General features: G+C 44.8%; 1 protein-coding gene across 2 annotated transcripts in view; it reads left to right on the top strand.

The window, feature by feature from the left end:
• KDM4B (lysine demethylase 4B) overlaps positions 1-18,270 on the top strand; it is a 183,419-nt gene that overhangs the window by 142,461 nt on the left and 22,688 nt on the right. For both annotated transcript variants that reach the window (XM_082206281.1, XM_082206282.1), the window contains exon 13: positions 5,501-5,679. In XM_082206281.1, the coding sequence (XP_082062407.1) occupies positions 5,501-5,679 (179 nt within the window). The remainder of the gene's footprint in view (positions 1-5,500; positions 5,680-18,270) is intronic.

An 18,270-nucleotide genomic window follows, 5' to 3' on the forward strand; every position in this document is an offset into this window, starting at 1 on the left:
CGCGTCTTCCCCGCTGTCCCCGGACCTCTTTTGAAGCAAGGGGCGGCGGGGAGAAGCGATCTTCTCCCCGCAGCCCCAGGTCCGGGGACAGCGGGGAAGACGCGCTGCGCTTCCCGCTGTCCCCAGAGCTTGCGGGGCAAGCTTTGTTTTGCGAAGCAAGCCCATAGGGAAATTCGTCTTGCGAGGCAACTCGAAAACGAAAAAACCTTTCGTTTTGCGAGTTTTTCGTCTCGCGAGGTGTTCGTCTTGCGGGGCACCACTGTACATCTCTTTAAGGCCACCAGAATGATATTTTCATTTATTTGTTCATTCATTCATTCTATCCCATCTTTTTCTCCAAGGTGATGTATATACTTCTCCCCTTCCCCACAACAACCCGGTGAGTTAGGTTAGGCTGAGAGTTGTGACTGGCCCAAGGTCACACCCAGTGAGCCAAGTGGGGATTTGAACCCTTGTCTTCCGGGTCCTAGTCCAGTACTCTTAACCACTACACCATGCTGACTCAATTTCCCCCTCGCCTGTCTGGTTGGCTGCTTGCTGACTGAGGAACCAATACCTCAAGGACCGCCTCTTCGCCATATGCACCAAGATGGACCCTACAATCCTGTACCCCCTCCACCAGAGGTCTGGAGGGTGGTAGCACAAGAATGGGCCTTTTCAGTGGTGGCTCCCTGTTTGTGGAATGCTTTCCGCAGGGAGGCTCGCCTGGTACCATCATATTATATATATTTCGTTGCCAGGCAGAAATGTTCCTCTATAATTCCTCTATAATTTTGCCTCTTAACTACCTGTGGCCTTTTAGAGTGGGGGAGATTTATTAATTTATCTATGTATCTATGTGGATTTGTTTCTAGTTTGTTTGTTTGGTTGATTGCTCGTAAGTTGCTTTGAGTTGCCTTGGACAAGAAAAAGTGACTAACAAATTTTATTAGCAATAGTAAATCATAATATCCAACCAAGTCATCTGTATCTTTCAAAACCTCACATGCCATAAGGAATCTGTTAATCTTCCAGGTGCCATTGCATTTCAGGAGTTTTATCTGCCAATATAGGCCAGTGGCTTCCTTTTTAGAATTTGGGCATCAGAAAGGAACAACTTTGTAGCTCCTGACACTGGGATGTGGCACATTCCAGTAGCAGGCAGGGCGAAGCACAAATGCCTCTTAGCACATGATCAGACACACAGTTGTGCCTACATGGACACACACCTGGCGTGGACTGCGGAAAGTGCTCAGGAGCCACAGGTCCCCTTCCCTATGACTATAGAAGTGGGCCATTGTTATCCTATGTCCAGACTGATGGTTCAAGTCTTCTTCGAAACAAAATGTCGTCGTCCCATCCCTCCTACAGTGAAGAGGATTCTCCTTAAGTGCTTGAATCTGCAAGGCTGTGCTAATCAGATTTGTAACTGCCACAATGCGTGGGAGAGACTCCTCCAGTTCCGGCCTTGTCTCGTGCCAAGGGACTGGGTGTTGATGGAGTTCTGCAAAACTTTTCCGTTTGCCTGTTTCTATTCTCTTCCCTCATCATTTCCCCTTAGGGGAGTTCGGGCAGAAATAATACATACATTTAAGTTGCAGGTGAGCAGTGCAGCTGTAACGCTTCTGGTCCAGGCAGGGAAAGGTAGTCATACATTACTGATAGATTCCTTCGAAAGGAGCATGGGCAGATGTGGGTGGGGCAGCTGCACGGGAAATGGAACCCAGGAAGTCAAGTGCTCCCAAAGGTGTGTGATGGTTTCCTCAGAGCCTTGGGCACCTACCTGCACTTATATGATGAGGAGGCTGAGGCACTGCTGGGTGGTCATTGCAGGCAGGTGCGTGGGTACAGTGGTGCCTCGCAAGACGAAAAGAATCCGTTCTGTGATTCTCTTCGTCTAGCGGTTTTTTCGTCTTGCGAAGCAAGCCCATTGAAGGATTAGCGGATTAGCGCTATTAGCGCTATTAGCGGCTTTTAGTGGCTTATCTGCTGATCGGATCAGCTGATAAGCGGCTTAGCGGCTTAGGAAAAGGGGGGGGGGAAACCAGCAGGAACTCCCAAGACATTGTCGTCTTGCAAAGCAAGCCCATAGGAAATTCGTTTTGCGAAGCACCTCCAAAACGAAAAACTCTTTCTCTAGTGAGTTTTCCGTCTTGCGAGGCATTCGTCTTGCGGGGCACCACTGTATTATGTGTGTGCCCAAGGCTGCAGAGGAGGGTAGCATCACTCCACTGGAAGTTCTTCCACCCCATCAGGATGACACAAGGCCTACATGCCACATTCTGCTGGTGGAGGTCATGATCTAGGTCCTGATGCAGGACCTGCTGCAGATGCCTTGTTTGCCAGGGAAAGGCAGGAAACCCCATCTCCTCTTTTAGGTAGAGGTTGGGCCCTGCTCTGTCACCAGGACTGTCAGGCAAAGAGAGGAATACTTCCTTTCTCCCCTCTCCCTTCTCCATCCGCTCTGGGTGCTAGGACAGGCACAGCTCCTAAACTAGTTCGGGTTTGGGGACAATCCATGCTTAGATGTTGCCGTTTCTGCAGAAGTTGCACCCTGGGATGGCTGCAGCTATGAACATCCAGTTCAATGATATCCTCATTCACTGTAGAAAAGTGGAACACTGGATTTGCCATGATAAGTTTTGCAGTGGGTGGCACACATGCTGTGCACCCCAGAGAATTGGTTCTCTCTGCTGGGGAGAGTAGGGTGGTGGTATTTGACTCTCAGCCAGTGCTATTTGGGCCTGGAGATACTCCATACCTCTTTTTCTGTTTCCTCTTACCTGTTATTTTTGCTGCTAAGGAAATGTTAACTTATCTGAAAGTATTCACTGTTTGCTGATGTGCTAGGTCCTGAAACTGGGAAGTCTCTCCTGTACAGGATTGCAAGTTACAAAGCAGAATTGCATTGCTGTTTCTATTGCAGAGAGTAGGACCTGCACATTTGAGCATACCTTGTGAAAAAGGAACTTATCACATTAAGCCCAATGGTCTGTTTTCATCGCGAGACACAGAAGAGATACTTTGGTTAGCCACTTTACGTTACTACATGTGCACACTTCCTTCCTTTCTCTTCTTACCCCTTGCCCTTCTCTCAGATGCGTCCCTCTGGATTTTTCTTCATTCCCTCGTTCTTCTAGATTACTCCCATTGCAAGCCCCTTCCAGCTTCCTTGTATTTTATTCCCCTGCCCTCCACTTCTCTTAGGCCTATCCTTCTCCTGGGCTGTTTGAATTGCCCTAGCTCTCTTTAAATCCTAAGCAGCTGAACCTCTGGCAGGCTGCAGCCCTCCTGCCTATCTCTGACATGAAGACAGCTCTGCCAATCAGGCTTCGTTGACTTTGCCACCACAACGTCCCTGGTTGCATTACAATATAGATTAACAGCCAGAAAACTAGCTTTTCCATTCCTTCACAGAATCTGTGCAAGATATCGACATTTTATTCGCTGACAGCTCTCCCCTGAACAATTAGAATGGAGTGAACATTGATTGCATCACAGCACCTCCACAGTCGTCTAGGGGAGAGGTTTGCAGGTGACAGCTGGCAGCAGGTTTTTTTATCCTTTGTATCATTTCTGTTTCTGGTGATAGCTTCACCTCTCTACCCATTGGCTTGCCAGATCTTAGCCAGGAGGCTTCACCTCCCACCTGAAGGATATTGTCATGAAGCACTGGTACTTCTCAGGGGCTTGAGTCACAGAGCTGTCAAGCCTGGCCACATGGAACTGTGACTTTTCCTGCTCCCCATCAAGGAATTGGCAGCACTTCTGAACTGACCATCTCTTACCGATATAGACAAGACCACTGTGCATGGGGAGGGAAGCTGGGAAATGAGAGGCCTGCATGGAAGTGTTTGGGGGAACAACACTCTGTGCCGAACAATCCAGACAGATAGTGTGCCAGTTGCTTCCTTCACTTTTTAACCAAGTGCATGCTATACCTGTATACCTGAAGAAGTGTCTCCAGCAGCCTGGAAACTGAGGTCCAGCTCTGACGGCCTTCTGGCAATTCCCTCCTTGTGAGAAGGGAGGTTACAGGGAACCAGGCAGAGGGCCTTCTTGGTAGTGGCACCTGCCCTGTGGGACACCCTCCCATCAGATGCCAGGAAATAGCCATCTGTCTGACTTTTAGAAGATATCTGAAGGCACAGGGAGGTTTTTTAATGTTTTTGTGTTTTAATATTTTGTTGGAAGCCACCCAAAGTGGCTGAGGCAACCCAATCAGATGGGAAGCATATTAATAATATAGTAGTAGTAGTAGTAGTAGTAGTAGTAGTAGTAGTAGTAGTTATCATCATAATCATCATTATTGGTAGTAGTAGTAGTAGTAGTAGTAGTAGTAGTAGTAGTACTTTAGAATAGCCCTGCAGAATTCAACCAAAGGCCTGTCTAGCCCAGCATCCTGTTTCCTAAGCAGGACATGAAGTCAGGGGCCCTCTCTTTCCCCTTGTTGTCTGGCAACTGGTATTCAGAGACACGCGGTTTTGGATTCTAGAGGTAGCTTGTAGCCAGTAATGGCTTCCACACATGGATCCTGAAGCAGCTGACAAAGAGGAGATAAGAACTTCTTCTGATGCACTGAAAAGTTACTGCCTCCTCCATGACATTTTAGGATGGTTTGGAGTTGGACTGCTCCAAGGCTAGCTAACCCCAGCTGATTTCTCTATGGCAGTACTGTGGTTGCTTTTCACTTTATATTTTCTTTTTTTACAATTATTTCAACCAGCCATTAAGGTTGAGTAGGTCCAGAAGTCTAAGCTTATATTTTTGATAAACAAAAGTTCACTTAGACTGAGTGTTCAGTTATTTGGTAGGTACATGTTTGCAAAAAATGTGTGTGTGTTTGTTTCATTAATTGATTGGCTTTTGGATGACTTGCTGTCGTGTCTCCTTTATGGCTGAGTGGATTGGTCTTACGAAGTGGGCCATCCCTAGTCATTGTTCCTGCCTCTATACCAGGGGTCTGCAACCCACAGCTCCGGAGCCGCATGTGGCTCTTTTACACCTTTGCCGCAGCTCCGGGGTGGATACTAGCGAGGGGAGGAGGCGCATTGTGCGCCCCAACACTCCCCACTGTGGCGGGCGCTGTACTGGCTGTGACGTCGCATGGGGGCGGTGTGTGCGTTAGTCACGCACCGTCCCGACGTCACCTTCCTGCCCGTCCACTACATTGTAAGGGGCATGTACGCTGGTCACTGCATTGAAAGGGGGCATGTACGCTGGTCACTGTTTTGAAGGGGAGTGAAGAACACACACACAAAAAAAGGTAACTTGTTAATTTAACATTTATTTCTATGAGGAGGAGTAATTCTGAGGGGTCAAACAAAGAAATAAAAAAGAAAGTGACATAAAAGTTATTTTTATAATGAGGAGTTTTGCGGCTCCCATGTTTTTTTTCTTCGGAAACGGGTTCAAGTGGCTCTTTTTGTCTTAAAGTTTGCAGACCCCTGCTCTATACCTAACCCTTCTCTCTCTCTCTCTCTCTCTCTCTCTCTCTCTCTCTGCTCATCTTGTTCTTTAGAAACCCTCCCATTCTCTGGTGAGGAGGATGTTGGTGACCCCGAGCCCTTGAAGTCCTTGCTTTCCCTGCTGTGGAAAAACAAAGCACCCAACTTTGCTGCGGAGAGGCGATTCAATGCTGCTGCAGCATCGACTGAGCCATACTGCGCCATCTGCACCCTCTTTTATCCCTATAATCAGGTAATTCTGCAGCTTCAGTAGAGGAGCAAGCACACAATACCCCAAGGTCCCCTCAATCAGCAAGCAATTTCTTTAAATACCTGTAATCCTTTAGAAAGGCGTGTAAGGGTTTTAGAAAGCTCTTAAGTCCCCTGCGGAAGAACCATAATTCTGGCATGCTTCATCTTTCTAGCTTTGGGTGAAGAACAGTAAGTATGTAGGTGTCTCATCTATTGATATCAACGTTTGAGATGGCAGCTTTCTTCTTGGTCACATTGCATGCCAGCAGTTATGGAGATGGGTGTATGCTTCATTTATTATTACTCACCTCCAGTTCAACTGGTGGTGGGTGGTGGTGATGATGATGATAATATCATCAATATCATTTGTGGGTGACCTCAGTTTGCTTCCAAACTAATAGGCACTCGGTCATCTGATTTCTGATTAGCCCGTTCCAGTCTGCCTTTCCCAGGATACTCAATTCCATTACCCTTCCCAACCATTTCCCCCTTCCAGTTCACATAACCCCACCCTGCCCCAGCAACAGCCTGTGAGCATTCTGTGGCCACTTTCAGGGGAGTTCTCTACCCATATAGGCAGTGGCGTAGCGTGGGGGGTGCAGGGGGGGCCGGCCGCACCGGGTGCAACATCTGGGGGTTACGGTTAGGGGGCGCAAATCCACGGGTTAGGGGGCGCAAATTACTTGCCTTGCCCCGGGTGCTGACAACCCACGCTATGCCACTGCATATAGGGTTCCTTTCCCCCTAAATCTTTGTTGTACTTCGGCAGGCTTTGGGGTCCCCCAAGCCTGCTGATACCCCCCTCATTAAAGCCAAAGCAGCAGCACCCCCAAACATATGGATCTACAGTGTCAGCCTTGGCTCTTGACACGTGTCAGATTGAGATGGGCTGCTCCACTTTGTATTGTAGGCGTGTTATACCATTTACTTTGTGTGAAATTTCACTGCAAATGCTAAACTAGCATACCAGGCAGCCAGTCAGGTTCTAGCCCAGCCTTCCTCCCGCTTTGCCAGTTTTTCTTTCTGCAAGTTTGAAAAGCATTTTTTTAAAAGTATGCACCTGTAATCAGAAATTGTTCTGTCTCCCCCCTCAGTGCTCTAGTGCCTTTTTCTGCTGCACATGCAGACTGCACCTGAGAGGGAGTTGTTTAAAGATGGCCATATTATGGGACAGTCCTACATACAGGTATCTGACTTCCAGCTGTTCAGAGGAGGAGCTATTTATAGTACCACTATCTCCTTGGCCCTTCAGGTGGCAATCGGTAGTAAAATATTTAAGAGCTACTGATCTTTAAACCATGGCAGGACGTGGAAGAACTTGGTTTTTTTTAATTGGCCGGTAACTGAATTGAAGAATGCAATTTAGTGACCATCTGGGGCTCATGCCTCACTTTGTAGAGCAGGAACTGGAAGGATAGAATGTAACACTCTCTTCTCCATCATGTTGGGTTTAATCTCCCTATCGTCAGGGTAAATAACATATAATATTTGTGTATGTTTTCTGGGCACAGTCCAAGCTTCATTGATTAACAGAAGCGGTTGCTAGCATTTCAAGATTTGGGAAGTTCTGTTTGCAGGGGCGGGGTGGGTGTGCTATTTTTTTCCTTGGCAACAGCCAAGTGTTAAGCACTTACTAAATGCACCGCATCTAATCATCACTACCTTTCGTTTCAAAAGTACATTAGGAATCAGACCACGTAGGACATGGGCCAGCCAAAATACTGTACAGAACTCTTTGCTCTGGAGGTGGAATAGCTGTAACATTTGCTGAGCTGGATGAAGCCAAAAGACCAGCCTAGCCCAGTGCTCTGTCTTCCACAACAACCAACCAGTTATCCAGGGGGAACCAAAAGGAGAGGGATGCAGCAATAGCCATCTGTGCTTGACCTCCAGATTATCAGTGGCCTTAAACTGATTACCTTCAGGTTAATGTAAAATTGGTTTCCCAGGGATAACCTGCCAAGGAATCCCACTGCATCATATAGTATTCTGGGAAGTTCATTTCACCTGAAGTGGGAACTATGGGAACCAAAAGGAAGTCCTAGCTGCACCCAGTGCTCCTCCCCCCACCCCACCCCCACTTCCCACATCATAACACATTGCAGGGAAATGGGTTGCAGGAGGCAAGCTTCAAGGAGCAAAGGCGTATCTACTGTAATAAATCTCCTCAATCATGAGGGTCAACATCCACCCCCAGCCCAGCCCGGCCAAAAAACCTCTGGACACTTCAAGGGACCAAATGCAGGGTGCAAAGAAAGTGTTTTTATGTTCCTCTTGTGAGCTCTCTTGAGACCTCAGGTTGGCCACTGCTGGGAACAGGAGCTAGAATAGACGGACTATCAGTGTGATCTAGGAAGACAACACTTGCATTTTATTTATTGGATTTCTGTGGCACCCTTCAGCTCAGTGACTGACAGACCAGTTTACAATAAAAATCATAAACAGCCAATAAATGACAATGGGTAAATAAGTTGAATAAAACCAGTGGCTATAACTCCTCGGGAAATAAAAGCAATGGAAAATGAAAAGATCTCTGCTTGGTGCTAAAAAGATATGTACATAGGTGTCAGGCAGGACTCCCGAAAGAGAGAATTCCATAAGCCGAGTAGCCACATAAAGGAATATCCTCTCCCTGGTTGCTACCTGCTTCACCTCAGATGCCTCCAAAGATTACTACAGTGCTTGTTGGCTTGACGCAGAGGCAAACACTTCGTTAGATAAACAGGTCCCAAGTTGTGTAGCCTTTCCCAGCCTGGTGCCACAGACATGTCGTTGGACTACCGATCCCATCATCACTGACCATTAGCCATGCCAAAGATGCAGGCTCTGAAGATCATCGTGCAGGGGAAGGCTGGTTGAAGGCACTTTGAATTGGGCTCTGTCAGGGAACTGCCATCGGAAGGACAGGAGGTGGAAGGGCTCACAGAGGTTGGGAGAGACTCAGCAGCTGAAGAGGGAACCAGCAGGGGGAGAGGAGGTGAGCCGAGGGGAAGTGAGCAGGAGGGATGGCTCAGAGACACTTCCAGTGAAAACAGTGGGGAGGTTTCAGGACCTCCTGTAGGGACACCCACTCCTCGCCGGAAACCGTCACGCCGAGAGTCCAGAAGACGCGTTTCCGTTAAGGAGCTTTTATGTTGGAAGAGATTCCGAAAGCAACCACTGTCGGAATCTGCCAGCGACTGACGGAGCCATGCTTAAGGGGCTCCATTACAGACAGAGGTTTGCAAACTTGACCAAACTCTGAGGGACTTGGATTTTACGCACAAGCAGCTCATCATCCCATCATAGGGTCCTAAAATGATCAGGAGCAGCAGAGGTCTCTCAACACAGACAAGATGCATGTCCATTGACTGGTCCCAGTTAATACTCTAGCAGCTGCATCTTGTACTGTGCATCTTGTACAGTGCACTGCAGCCATCCAATCTGGAAGCAGTGAAATAAGTATAAGAATACATATCTATGCTGGTTAGTAAATAGCAGAGTTAAGGACTGTAGTTGTAAGAGTATTTTGCAGAGTTTTGGGTTTTCAAAAGTGATTTTTAACCAGAAAAAAACATTTTTTTGTGTTTTATTTCTTAGTTGCCACATGGAGCTTTTGTTTCTGTTGTAAGAGGAGTAACACACCCTTCCTTTCTCAACCTGCTCTTCCAATGCAGAACAGCAAGATAGAAATATACCGTATTTTTCGCTCTATAAGACGCACCAGACCGCAAGACGCACCTAGTTTTTGGAGAAGGAAAACAAGAAAAAAAATATTCTGAATCCCAGAAGCCAGAACAGCAAGAGGGATCGCTGCGCAGTGAAAGCAGCAATCCCTCTTGCTGTTCTGGCTTCTGGGACAGCTGCGCAGCCTGTATTCGCTCCATAAGACGCACACACATTTCCCCTTACTTTTTAGGAGGGGAAAAGTGAGTCTTACAGAGCAAAAAATACGGTACTTATTTTCCTTTTAAGGATTTTGGCTTTTGGGTTTTCGTTTCGGGTTTTCAGGAAACAGGCTTAGATCATTTTACTTTCCTTTTGGAGATTTTGAGAATGTTCTATTTTTGGCAGTTTTTCAAATTTTTATTGGGGGGGGGTTTCTTTTTTCATTTTTCTAAAATGAAATGGATAGCAGGAATTCTGTTGTTGAAGAAAGCTTCAAATTACCTAAGCTTGCACAAAGCAATTTCATCCAGTGTAAAAAATGATTAGAAGCCAAATATGATATGAAAGGTATTTTATAATGTATTGAGAAAGAGAAATCCATTGAGGATGGAGCCTCAGAGGAGTGGGAGCAGCAGAATAATTTGGCAGCGTCTATCATTCTGGATGGTTTTTCAGGTGCCCAAATGGTTCACACAGAGAGAGGTGACATATCAGCTCAGATGATTGAAAATTTTCAAAAAGCATTTGATTAGCAAGCAAGCATTCACACCGTGCCTGGGTGAGATATTTATTTAATTTAAAGCTTGAATCCAAGAAGGACCAACAGTCACATGATAGTGTTCCTATCAATTATTGAAAAGCTAGAAATTTCACAATACAAAATGGATGAGGAACAGAAAGTTTGCAATTTCCTGGGGACACCAGGACCTAAATTTCAAACAATTGCAACTCTCGTGGGTTATAAGCCAAACTTAACGCTAGGAAATGTGATTGGGCACCCGAAATTAGGAATATGTAGAGAAAAGAGCAAACTCTTCAGCCAGCAGTGTAAGACGCAGTGACTCAACTCTGTGTCCCAAAGGAGAGCCAAGGCTACAACCAGAAAAATGGTTTGCTTCAAGTGCAACAAAGAGGGACACATCTCCAGATTTTTTGAAGCCGTGAATTCGGGAAAATCCCCTGCATTTAAGCAAGCAAGCCAAAATAAGAGGATCAAAGAAAAAGTGTTGTCTTTTGCAGGGGAAGAATCTAACTGTAAACAGTTGTGGCACAAAATCAAATAGACGGTTAACCGATTTGGGTGTTCTTTGCAATCGAGTTATGATAATAATTTCTTCGGAGGCATTAATAATATTAACCCATTAATGGATTGCAATATTCCCATAAAGGTATCTAGTGCAAGTTCAGGAAGCTTAAATTACAAGCGAAACAATCAATTGAGAGAGAATGTTGCATGTTGAACTGCAACATGCTTAGTGTGTCTACGCTGGACAGAAAAGGTTTCTGTGTGCAATTCGAAAATGGAAAATGCTGGGTAAATGAATGCATATTAGTTCCAACATGGTGTATAAACATAGATCTAAGGGAGGACTTGGAATGCCAAACTTACAATTCTGCTATGCGGCATTTCAAATTAAATCACTAATTCCACTGATTAGGGGTCAAATTGAACTATCCCCTTCCATGCCACTATTCCAAGCACTTTCCTTCTTAAAACTATCAGATCTGGAGATAAAGGGAATTGATAACCCTTTTCTAAAAAGAGCAGTTATGACAAAAATAAAAGGAAAATGTTGGCCACTGTTGGCCAAAAATCAAAGGAAAATGAACCGTCTCCATTAAGTCTCTTCCTAGACCATCCCACCTTTATACAAGAAGACAAATATTGGCAATATAAAGAATGGGGAAACGGGCATATATAGAATTCGAGACCTAATATACAAAGACAAAGCAAAAATGAAAGAAAGGCTAAAGGGAAAGCTAAAAGACCCACATCCTAATTGGCTTCAACTTCTCCAGTGCTGCTCATTTGCAAAACATATGGAAGAAAGAGGGGGAGGATTTCATTCCCTCACAATATTTGAATCAAAGTATATTGAAACCAAAGTATATTGGTTTCATTGATCTATAGTATACTTGCAGAACACAAATTAGGGAATGCAAAGAAATTAATGTCTTTGAGTGGGATGGCATATGGAGGACCTCACCCTTAAGAACTATCTCATCTCACCTTCAAGAAGCTTCTCTGATGGTCATTCTCAGGTGGCAATTGTACTCTGGTTCATCTAGCCAAAAACACTAAACCTCTCTGGGCAATGTATATAGGACATAATATTGAATGGGAAGGATGGGAAAGGTTGTGGAATGTGGATTTGAAATTTACAACGGGTGGTGTGATAAAATAAAATGAAATGAAAATGATGTATAGATGGTATCTGACTCCCAGTAAATTAGCAAAAATGCATAAGTCTGAATCCAACATCTGTTGGAAATGTAAAGAGAAGGGAGGTACCTTTTTCCAAATGTGGTGGTCATGTAAGGTAGCAAAAGCTTTTTGGGAAATGATTTATAAATGAGTTGGAAAAAAATGTTGAAGATCACTTTTGTTAAAAAAAACCCAGTAGCTTTGCTTTTAGGTATAATTGGTGGAGAGGTACCTAAAGAACAGGAAGAATATATATTTATGTACGCTACTATGGCTGCCCGAATGATTTATGCCCAGAGATGGAAAGAGGAAACAGTTACAACGAAGGAAGACTGGCAATTGAAATTGATGGAGTATGCAGAAATAGTGAAACTTACCAGAAGAATAAGAAACCAAGAAAAGAGACTTTTAAAAACAGAATGGGAAATTACTGACTGTTTGAAGATGTGTTGTAAACAAAGCATTAGCAGGATTGACATAAACATGTGCAGTAAGAAATAATTAAAAGGGAATACAAAGGGAATATTAGTAAAGAGGTTTGAACTGGATATGCAGTAACAAAAAGATGTAAGCTAAGTAACTGCAGAAAGGAGAGAGATGTGGATTGATTATGAAAAGACCTAAGTTTATTCTGTTAAAATATTTATAAAATGAGAAAATGAAAAATAAAATTTTAAACAAAAACAATAAACCCCTATCGCCACATTTGATGAAGGTGTTGTGGGAACCCTGCAACATATTTTCATGCTTGCTGGGAAGAAGAAGAGGAGGAGGAGGAGGAGATTTTTATAGCGCCCTATAGGTCTCAGGGCTGTTCATAGGATAAAATCACAATATTGTTTGTTTTGTTTAGTCGTTTAGTCGTGTCCGACTCTTCGTGACCCCATGGACCAGAGCACGCCAGGCACTTCTGTCCTCCACTGCCTCCCGCAGTTTGATCAGACTCATGCTGGTAGCTTCAAGAACACCATCCAACCATCTCATTCTCTGTCATCCCCTTCTCCTTGTGCCCTCCATCTTTCCCAACATCAGGGTCTTTTCCAGGGAGTCTTCTCTTCTCATGAGGTGGCCAAAGTATTGCAGCCTCAGCTTCACGATCTGTCCTTCCAGTGAGCGCTCAGGGCTGATTTCCTTCAGAATGGAGAGGTTTGATCTTCTTGCAGTCCATGGGACTCTCAAGAGTCTCCTCCAGCACCATAATTCAAAAGCATCAATTCTTCGGCGATCAGCCTTCTTGATGGTCCAGCTCTCACTTCCATACATCACTACTGGGAAAACCATGGCTTTTACTATACGGACCTTTGTTGGCAAGGTGATGTCTCTGCTTTTTAAGATGTTGTCTAGGTTTGCCATCGCCTTTCTCCCAAGGAGCAGGCGTCTTTTAATTTCATGACTGCTGTCACCATCTGCACTGATCATGGAGCCCAAGAAAGTAAAATCTCTCACTGCCTCCATTTCTTCCCCTTCTATTTGCCAGGAGGTGATGGGCCCAGTGGCCATGATCTTCGTTTTTTTGATGTTGAGCTTCAGACCATATTTTGCGCTCTCCTCTTTCACCCTCATTAAAAGGTTCTTTAATTCCTCTTCACTTTCTGCCATCAAGGTTGTGTCATCTGCATATCTGAGGTTGTTTTCTTCCGGCAATCTTAATTCCGGCTTGGGATTCATCCAGCCCAGCCTTTCGCATGATGAATTCTGCATATAAGTTAAATAAGCAGGGAGACAATATACAGCCTTGCCGTACTCCTTTCCCAATTTGGAACCAATCAGTTGTTCCATATCCAGTTCTAACTGTAGCTTCTTGTCCCACATAGAGATTTCTCAGGAGACAGATGAGGTGATCAGGCACTCCCATTTCTTTAAGAACTTGCCATAGTTTGCTGTGGTCAACACAGTCAAAGGCTTTTGCATAGTCAATGAAGCAGAAGTAGATGTCTTTCTGGAACTCTCTAGCTTTCTCCATTATCCAGCGCATGTTTGCAATTTGGTCTCTGGTTCCTCTGCCCCTTCGAAATCCAGCTTGCACTTCTGGGAGTTCTCGGTCCATATACTGCTTGAGCCTTCCTTGTAGAATTTTAAGCATAACCTTGCTAGCGTGTGAAATGAGTGCAATTGTGCGGTAGTTGGAGCATTCTTTGGCACTGCCTTTCTTTGGGATTGGGATGTAGACTGATCTTCTCCAATCCTCTGGCCACTGCTGAGTTTTCCAAACTTGCTGGCATATTGAGTGTAGCACCTTAACAGCATCATCTTACAATAGCATTATCACAATATAGAAACTCAAAATACCTAATCAAAACAAAAACAACCTAATAACCCCCACTCCAACACATTTTAAAAGGGCATTGGATGTCAATCAGCCAAAGGAACGTTTTTGCCTGGTTACGGAGTTATGGACTTAAGAACAGGAAAGGTCAGCTCAAGGCATATGGTTCATTTTGATGAGCCCAGCAGAGCTGATAAGAGAGGAGCGGCAATAGATTATTCTGAGCAGTCCGAGGAAGACACACAGGACCTCATATACTTTCCTGAATGATATATAACAGTTCATATCTGCCTTCTGCTACCGCACCACCTGGCACAGATGATGAACAGGAGGAAGAAGCAGAGGAGCAGATTCCAAGTAGCACTACTGCCAGAAGGGATGAGATGGAGACTGATGACGAGATGCCTAAACAGGAGGGTGAAGAGGATGCAGATGTGGCTGCAGAGTCCAGAGGTCAGTCGCCAATTGAGACCCAACAAAGGTATCCTGGCTCCACGACTGTGCTACATTGCAGGGTTGGCATGTCCCCTAGAACCTTCCACCTGGCCACTGAAGCTTGCCTGTGGAAGGATGCTGCACAGGTGGAGTTTGATGCACCAGAACAAGACCTGGACCCTCACCAAGCTGCTGCTTGGGAAGAAGGCAATTGGGAGCAAGTGAGTAAGGTGAGGCAGGGTGCAGAAGGGAAAGTCGAGCACTACAAAGCAAGACCTGTAGCAAAAGGCTACTCGTAAATGTATGGAGAGGACTTGGATGATACTTTCGCACCTGTGGTGAGGTACACCGCCATTAAACTGCTTTTAAACATAAAGGTAAAGGAACACCTGATCATCAGGTCCAGTTGTGACCGACTCTGGGGTTACGGTGCTCATCTCTCTTTATTGGCCGAGGGAGCCGGTGTACAGCTTCCGGGTCATGTGGCCAGCAGGACTAAGCCGCTTCTGGCGAACCAGAGCAGCGCACAGAAACGCCGTTTACCTTCCTGCCAGAGCGGTACCAATTTATCTACTTGCACTTTGACATGCTTTTGTTGTTTTTTAAAAAATATTTATTAAGATTTTCAAAATATTACAAAATAAAAAAGAAGAAAATACAAAAAAAAAATGGTTAAAAACAACTCAATCTTTCCATTACTTATTTTTCATTAGCTTGTTTCCTGGACCTCCTCACGCCTCCCTTTTTTGTATTCTAGTTCGGTTTGTTGGTTCAGCAAATCCTTACCCTCTTTGTTTATCCTAGTCTTTACTCTTAAAATATTGTAACGTTAAATTTTTACCTATTAATAATCCATTTTTCATATTTCCTTATAGTATTACAGCTGAACACCACTTAATTTCTATCCAACATCATTCTAACATTCATTAATTTTACAATATTTCTGTAAATAGTCTTTAAATTTCTTCCAATCTTCTTCCACCGACTCTTCTCCCTGGTCTCGGATTCTGCTGCACTTTGATATGCTTTGGAACTGCTAGGTTGGCAGGAGCAGGGACCGAGCAATGGGAGCTCACCCCGTTGCGGGGATTCAAACCGCCGACCTTCTGATCGGCAAGTCCTAGGCTCTGTGGTTTAACCCACAGCGCTACCTGCGTCCCACTGCTTTTAAGCATACTAGCTTCTAAACAAATGGACGTGAGACGTATAAAAACTGCATTTTGGCATAGCAGAATCTCAAAGAACAGCCCAAAGGTTTTGTCAAGCCAAAGGAAGTTCATCTAGTATGCAGGCTTCAGAAGGGCTTTATGGAAAGAGAAGTGGCACAGCATGCTCAAACAGCCAAGATATACTTGAGGTCACACAGACAAGTGTTTGTACTCCAAATGAAAAATGGACAGTTTTCTTATGTTTTGGCATTTGTGGACGACTTGATCATTACAACTAAAAATTTCCGAGACAATTTCCAAGTCATGAGGCACTTAGCCAAGGATGTAAAGGTGAAATATCTTGGGAAAGTTTCCTATTACCTAGGTGTCCAAATTGAAAGAAAGGACGATGGATCTTATCTTCTAAGCCAAAAGCAGGTGGTCATTGAATTACTTGACAGCCTAAATCTGCAAGAAGCCAACTCAGTAACCATACCAAGGATTACTGACTTCCTAAAAAGTTGAAATGAATCTAAACTCTTACATGACAGCAACCAGTACAGGTCAACAATAGGGAAACTTTTATACCTGGCCATGACAATGAGACCAGACATTGCAAATGCAGTGGGAATCCTGAAGAGGAAAGTGAGTTCCGATGGACTGGACTGTTGTGAAGAGAGTTGTCAGATACCTAAAAGGGAACCATGAATTGTAAACTTAAGTTGCCAGCAGATTGCAATCCATAACTAGTAGGTTACACGGATGCTGATTTGGCAGGAGACACTAAGGATTACAAGTCAACAGGTGAGTTCCTCTTTTTGTTTGGAAATGATCCATTTCTTGGGGCAGTTATAAGCAGAAATGTAGCTTTGTCTACCACAGAGTTAAGATTATGTAGCTGCAACTGAAGGATGCAGAGAACTAGCTTGAATCAGCCAACTGACTATGGACTTTGGTTTAGGACTGAAGAAGCCTATTTGATTGAAGACAATCAGAGCTGTTTTAAGCTGTTGTAGAGCAAGAAATTCTACACGAGAACCAAGCACATTAGGGTTGAGTAGCACTGTGTGTGCAACACGATGAAATGGACTTGTTGAATTGGCCTATTGCCAAACCAAGGAGATGACAGTGGACATTCTCACCAACCCTTATCGAGCTACTGAGAGGCAGCTTTGAGAACTTTCGAGTCAAGACTCTGGGTGGTTTAACAACATTGTGCATGCAGTTGTTAAATTTTCCTGAGAAGGGGTTTGTTTGTAGGAGTTTTTGCAATCAGACAAAACCATGCATATCTGTTCTAGTTGGTAAAGGGACATGGAATTTCATGCTTGCTCCTGGAGCTTCAGTTTCTTCATAAGGAATTGATGGTTCCCCCAATGCTGGCCTCAGTTTGTGCCCACCTACCCTTTGCACATGGGTAAACACTATTTAAAAACAAAAGTTACGCAGTGAAAGTGTGTTGCTGTGGGGGCATGAGAGCTTTCCTGATTTCCCCTGCTGTCGGACAATGGAGTGTGTCTCCCTAGCAGTGCACAGCCCTGCTCTGCAGTGAACTTATAAGGAGACTTGGTCTCTGTTTAATCCTTTGTCCCTCGGTGCTGCTTTTGCTACCAGAAGCCTTGAGGTGCCCTTCTGGAGAGAGAATCCTGCTGAAGGAGCAGGAGACAGCTGCAAGGAAGTGGGGGAGGAACGGCGAGTCTTGCTTTTAGTCTGTCTCCTTATGCATCTTTGTCTCTTCCATCCCTTCCCCCAAAACCCCTTTCAAAGGACGTTTGGCAACTGGTGCATTTGGGTGATACAGATCCCTTTGGGGAAAGGAAAATAGCAACAAATGTGACTCATAGCTTCACTTTTCTTGTGGGATGAGCAGTGGTTCCTTTCTCTGCTCTCATTCGCTTGAAATAAATTCATTTTTTTCCTCAAGGACAGAAAGGAAAAGCTGCCCCAAACAAGTTCTGTTTCCCTTTGTCTTGCCTCGTTGTGGCATAGCAGGCACTGAAATGGAGGCAAGAACCCTCCTGGACTCCACACAATTTCACTGCCCCGCCACCAAAGTAGTTAACAGGGCTAGCTAATCCATATGAAGTGATCTTGAATAAGCTCACTGCGTGGGAAAAATTGGGATTCCAGGCTAGTTGGGAACACAAAGAGCCAAGACATGGTTGTTCCTGATTGATGGTCACAGTACAAGTATATGATCATACACATGTTGCATTAATGTCCCCTTTCTTAATGTCCTGTTCTCTCCCCAAAACCTGCTTCTCTGTCATAACTCCTTCAGAAAACAGCAGCGGGTAACCCTTTCTGCATTTCCACCTACCTGTGAACCTCCTTTGCTCCTTCCTCTGAGCATGATGGAGCAAATGCTTTGCAGTGCTGGCCATGCAGTTAGCATCAAATAAATGTTGAATTGATGTTTCTCAAGTCTAATGAGACACTGCCCCTGCTTAAGCCTGCCAGATTGCTCATTCCTCTGTCTCCTCCCTGAAGGCTCATTACTGGATCTGCCCACCCAGCTTCTCCACCCCACCCCCTTTCATGTTTCCTCCCTCCCTTGCCCATCTATCTCCTACAAAACCTACCATGTCCTTTTCCTTCTCCTCCTCCCCACCTCCTCCCCCATATTCTTTATCTGCAGCACATCCTGCGGCCACCATGAACCCTTGATTT

Source organism: Podarcis vaucheri, assembly GCF_965113315.1.
Source record: "Podarcis vaucheri genome assembly, chromosome: 18".
In the NCBI taxonomy this organism is placed as follows: domain Eukaryota; kingdom Metazoa; phylum Chordata; class Lepidosauria; order Squamata; family Lacertidae; genus Podarcis; species Podarcis vaucheri.